This window comes from Limulus polyphemus, unplaced genomic scaffold (genome assembly GCF_000517525.1).
Source record: "Limulus polyphemus unplaced genomic scaffold, Limulus_polyphemus-2.1.2 Scaffold2716, whole genome shotgun sequence".
In the NCBI taxonomy this organism is placed as follows: Eukaryota; Metazoa; Arthropoda; class Merostomata; order Xiphosura; family Limulidae; genus Limulus; species Limulus polyphemus.
The window spans coordinates 3,800-10,043 of NW_013668326.1; the positions used below are offsets into that span (position 1 = coordinate 3,800).

General features: G+C 29.4%; 1 protein-coding gene across 1 annotated transcript in view; it reads right to left on the bottom strand.

Annotated features, from left to right (window-relative positions):
• Nucleotides 1-3,726: 3,726 nt before the first annotated feature.
• The window catches only part of LOC106467717 (ELMO domain-containing protein 3-like), a gene marked incomplete at its 3' end in the record, with an annotated part of 92,157 nt that continues 89,639 nt past the window's right edge, over nucleotides 3,727-6,244 (bottom strand). Inside the window, exon 7 of the mRNA XM_022395905.1 lies at nucleotides 3,727-3,849. Within this exon, the coding sequence (XP_022251613.1) occupies nucleotides 3,727-3,849 (123 nt within the window). The remainder of the gene's footprint in view (nucleotides 3,850-6,244) is intronic.

Sequence of the window (6,244 nt, forward strand, 5' to 3'; positions counted from 1 at the left end):
GAAAAGAGCCAGTTTATGTATCCGGCATAAATGATAAAAGACAAAGAACAGGAAAGAAAAATGAAAAATAAACTATAAGTGAAAAGATAAGGATGTGGAATTATGCATGTTAAAAAAAAACAAGTTTCAAAGGACTTCTACGAAGAGATAAAAGGTATGTATATATTCCCATTTCTTAATTTTAAACATTTCATTGCAGTGTATTTTGATGATAATAGTTACATTTAGTGATACAGTAGACAAAATGTAAACATTGTAAACAAGATAATAAATAATATTTGTATACTTCATACCAAATTCACCTTGCAGGTGAACTATTCAGAGTCCGGGTGCAAATAACTACACTAAATAACGAATTTTTTTTTATTAAAAATAGAAGAAAAAATAAGGAAGGTTCTTGTGAAATTTTGAACAATTTCATCCACTAGTTTTATTTATGGAATGAAATAAGAAGAGAGCAACATTAGCTGCCAAGGATCCTGGCAACCTGGTCTAATTAGGGTTGAGTATTGTTACATCATAATATCTCATAGTTTGTAGAAAGTTAAGTTAGTGAAAGCGAAGTTGGCATGTGAATTAGCTGTAATGGGAGATTTCTGAGATGGGTTTCACAGCTTGTATTGTAATAACAAAGATAGAGGAGTATAATTTGTCTTATCAAAGGGTGTTCTAAAGTAACTGAACCTGCCTGTGAGGACTTTGATGAAAAAGAAGATAATTATTTAAAGCTCTGGATACAACTGTGGTAACCACAGGGTAATATAAATGAATTTATCATTGATTGTATTGTGATAACAGAGCAGAGAAGAATAATTTGTCTTGCCAATTGGTTTCTAAAGTAAATGAACCAGCCTGTGTGGACTCTTGATGAAAAGAGATAAGTATTTAAAGCTCCAGATACAACTGTGTAATGGATTTTTTGGTACATACGTTTGACTTGTTTTGAACATATTATTTTAAAACAAGTGGATTGTGTGCTATCCATTCATCGCCAACAAGTCACCTACTGTAAAGAATCAGGCTCCCATTAAAACCTAACAAACATAAATGGCAGGAATGATGATTCATTGCTTTCTGTTCTAATTCTATCACCAAGAGTAAAATAAACATAGGAAATAGATGTGAAAAGGCTAGAAGTATAAATTCTCAGGAGAAGTAAGAATGAAGATGAAGTAAGATGAAGTTTTATAATTTTCAGATAAAGAAAAGTATTTTTAATCATAAATTGAAAATAACTTTGCACTCAGAGCAGTCAACACTCTGACTTCATATATTCATGGACATATTTGTAGTAAAAATACTTAATTAAAAATTCTAATTCTTTTTATATACAAAAGACTTGTAATGTTTACTAAAAGGTTGAAAAATTTCATAAAGACACAAAACATGTTAAAAGTTATATAGTATGGTAACTCTGACTGTTACTTTGGGGTAACATGTTTGATGTAATCCACTAAGGCAGTAGCAAAAGGGTTAATTGTATAACTAGTTTCAGTGAGTAGGATAATCTTTTTGTATCCATACTTATCAAATTTTCAATTTGATTGCTCTTGTAATCCTCCTCATGTGTACTTATTATTATCGATTGGAGACACTGTAGACTATATGCTTTACTTTCTTAGAGACACTAAACAGCTTGAATGTCTTGCTAAAATTGAATTTTAAAGTGATTTTGACTTTAATATACCTTAAGCTTTACCCAAATGTGTTCAAATATGCATATCTAATAGAAGATCTTTGGGTTTATGAAAATATTTCCAAACAACATACAGTAAATGCATAGACAACACTGTTTATCCTGAAATCATCAGTGCTAAGAGTTTTTTAGGTAAACGTTTTGGACTTATAAATTGGTTCATTGCAAAGGATGAGATCAACATTTATATAAACTTTTCCTCTAGTTATGTTCAAAGTTTTAGTATTTTGTAGCCAACAAATGGAACTTTTAATGATATACATGATAATTAATTTAAAACACAACTGTAATATCTACTATCTAGCGAAACCACAGCCAAGGGAACGGGCTTGGAAAAATCAGGGGGTGAAAGCTGCCAATTCTATTAGTTTGTCTAGGTCAAAGAGTTAATCCATTAGAAACAAAATTTCTAGGAATAATTATTCTTATATATATATATATATATATATATATATAATTCAGAGATTGTTTAGCTTTTCTTTATATTTAAGTTATGAAACTTATTATTTCAGATGTTATAAGGTTTCTGTATGTAAGCAATGACTGTACCTCCTTTCATGGATAGAGAATTATGAGTACAAGTGTGTGTTTGTGAAATTAAGAGATTCTATTTTGGATAGAGATGAAAACAGTTGATATTTCAAATACTATCATGTATATCTAAATATGCATTGTAACGACTAAATTAATTATATAATCCTATGTTTATCTATCTACGTTAAAACTGATGATAATTTAAAGTTGGTTTCTAGATTTTTTTAAATGGAAAAAATATTTTGAAAAATATTATAAAATATAATTTTATGACGTAGTAAAACCATTAATTTTACCATTTAGGTTATAATTTTTGAACTATGTTTTTATTATTACTGTGTATGTTATTAGTGTGTGAAAATAATGAAGAGGAAAATACTACTACAGAAAATAACAGATGAGCATAAACACACACACACACACTGAAACTGAGCAAAAATAACTGGTAATATGCAAGAACCATCCATTCATCCAACCTACTCCCATCCATTACTTCTTTTACTTTATTTTAACACCTGCAACATGAGCCAGCCTGGCATCTTGATGTGGATCCAAAAAATTAAGTAATTTTGGAAAGGTTTAGGTTGTTTGGATTAAACAAAAAACAGACATTTTGCACAATTTTTAAGGTCTAGGTCACTGGACCAGATATGAGACTGGACCTGTGACCTGACCCAAAACCATAAGAGCCAACATGGAGAAGTTAACTTGTAAATGTAAAGTAAAATGATGTAGCAATGAAACATGTTTGAAATGTTGTAGATGTGGTTGTGAATGTGATGGTTTAAATGTAGTGATTAAAATTAAACCATGGGTTGAGGTCAGATAAGGGAAGAACTTATTCGAAGGTATGCCAATCAATTTGACATATCAGCTGAATCAGAGATTTGTCAATTGGTTACTGTACTGACAGTGAAACATAAAAAATGAGTATAATAGCATCATTAACTTTAAAATTGAGATTGGAATTATGTATAAGAAATCATTAGTTTACAATATTTTGTGAAACTAATGGCACAGTAAAGCCCAAAGATGATTTCTTTAGCAATTCTCAAATTTGAAATGCCACTTCTGCAGTGAAGAGTAAATATAAGAAGGATGGTATAATGCCTAGTATGGCACCATCATAGTATAATCCATATAGATTTCATCATGTCATATTTTCATTAATATTTAGCTTTTTCCTTCATTTTAGAAGTTGTGCCGAACTTCATTCATCAAGATTTATCAAAAAGACCCAAATCACTGTTTTTTAAATGCCCCTCTTGTTGACCATCCTAGCCTCAGTATTAAATTATGTTGGGCTGGCTCATGTGGCAGGTGTTAAAATCAAGCATAGAATTATATACTATACAAAAACTATATTGTCAGTAGCTGAATATAACAACAAAAATTGCTTTCATTTATGCTATTGATAAGTTAAAATCATCCAAAAAGAACAGTGATAGTCTACAGTAAGGTGTTATGTTAGTTAACCCAACAGCAACAAATAGTACCTTGAAAACCAATCTGCTCCCAGTGACTTCCATAACGAGGACAATCCATCTTTTGTCCAGTAAGGCATTTAAAGATAGTTTGCACAATCTGCATATGTAGATATTCCTTATCATCAAGCGGACCTAAAAATAAAATGATTTTTGTACACATTGCAGAAATTTCACTGTTCATCAAATTATAAAAAATATGTTCACTGTACTGACATTTTACAAAAGAATAACAAATACAATTTATTATATCAGTTCCTTTCAAAATGTTGCATGCACATATGTACATTTAATCACAGAATTAGTGTCATAAGAACAATTATGGGAGTAAATAAGCCATATGAACAACATACATGAGAATAGTCCAAAGTAATAAAAGCTAAACAATACAAATACATACAAGAAAAATCCAGGGTAATAAAAGTAAGCAACACAACAGGAATAACACATATGATAGTCATGCAGGATAACAAAAGTAAGCAACACAATATGAATAACACATTACACAATAAAATAAAAGTATGCAATACAATAGGAACAACACATATGAGAATAATAGAGGTAACAAAGGTAAACACTGCAATAGGAGTAACATAATGCAGGTAACAAAAAGCAAACAAAAATTAATTCAGAGTAAAAGTATGATATTATATAATAAGAACAGTTCTAAAATAGTCTTAATTATTTTTTAACAAAACATAAAAAGGTATGAAAGTTAAAGTAAATATTGATTAAAGATAAACTATCACAATTGACAGTTCAAAGAAGCAAATTGATATTAGAACCATTACTGAAACAAATGACAATAAAAATTAATTCAGGGTTTAGCTTAACTAACATTTAGATACTTAGGTTAAAAAAAATCAAATAATAAAACACAACTGAGTAAAAATAGTGAGTAATAATTCTATAATCAAGTGAAAATCTCAAAGATACATCTAAAATTACTGAAAATATTCAAGAGAAAAGTTGTCAAAAAGAGGGAATCAGATGGATAGAACATTTTAAATGAAATAAGTTTTTGTTTAAATATCAGATAAATCAAATCAGTTGTTGTTTTGTGGTCAATTGGTCAAGGCATGAGCATCTACAGAAATTTTTCCCGGGGGAGGGGGGATAATGTAAAACTGTGAAGTGAATACAAATTTCATATACACATTCTGAATGAATAAAGAAAGAAATATGTTTCTCATTTTTCAAGTGGTAATTCTGACATCAAGTTAAATGACACTATAAAAAGTCATGGCATGCACATAGAGTTAATATCATTGTCTTCTAATTACTTAACAGATGGTTTTACTGAGCTGTTTTAAATTGAAAATAATTTTCATTTGAAAAGAAAGAAGTATATGTAAATATATATATACATACATAATTTATGAACACTTCAAGAAGTTGAGTACAATTCATTACTTTCAGAGCTAAATATGAAAAAAAAAATAAAGACAGTATTTCATAAACAGTGTAGTTTAATTTGGTACATGTTGAATGAAACAGATTATTATATTATTAATTCCCTATCATCTTGATCATGTGGAACACTTAACATAGTTTCTGGTTTCAACATTAATTTATCATACATTTTTTTATGTTGTTTTAAGCTATTATTCATATTTATTATTGTAAGCCATACTGCTTTGGAACTCAAAACCTTTTATGCTGTACAAAAAATGTCTAGTAATATTTGATTGGTGGTATTCCTTTTTTTTTTTGTTAATTACCAAGTTTTTATCTTACATACCTCTTCCTCTGTTATTTAGTTTAACTGTCCCTTGAGTTTGTTTATGAATGATGCCAGTTAACACCCCAAGTTAATAAAACAAAGCTTAAGAGACTGATAAACCAGCTGCTTAAGAACGAGGAGTTTTTGACTGCATGTTGCTTGAAACTTGGTTAATGCTTATTAGTGTAGTGAGTTATGATTAAATATAACAATGATTATTATGGCAAGTACACTTGTCATAGAACATTAGTATTGGGCCTATTACATTTTTAAACAATACATTCTTTATGGGACTAGATAAAGTCAGCAGCACACAACTACCTATACTAAAGGATTAACTTTCACTCTTATAATGTACCCACCACTTAGACTGGAATGGAGGGAATCTTGTAGTATTGTACGAACTCAAACCAACTGACCAACTCCAAAGCTTGTAAATATATTAATGAAATTTTGTTTATTTTCAAGTGGCAAAATTCATATCATTGGTCATAACAAGACACATAAATTTCAAACAGCAAAAACATTTGAGATTAATGTGTTTGTTAGAATATGATCCATGAGAAATAATTGCAATACCAATTCAATAACCCACTTTAATGAGTAAGTGTTTTCAAGCTTTTAAAAAAAAAATTACACCATTTTTCTATTATTATTATTATAACAGGTAAGACAAGTAAACAGCCGTCTACTAGATGTTTATTCAACTTATTGAATAGATATACGTGTTTGGTATTGTTACGTCTCTGTTTGTTAATTGATTTTCCGTAACTTCGTTCCGACGAAACTTTAGCGACACAAGTCCTT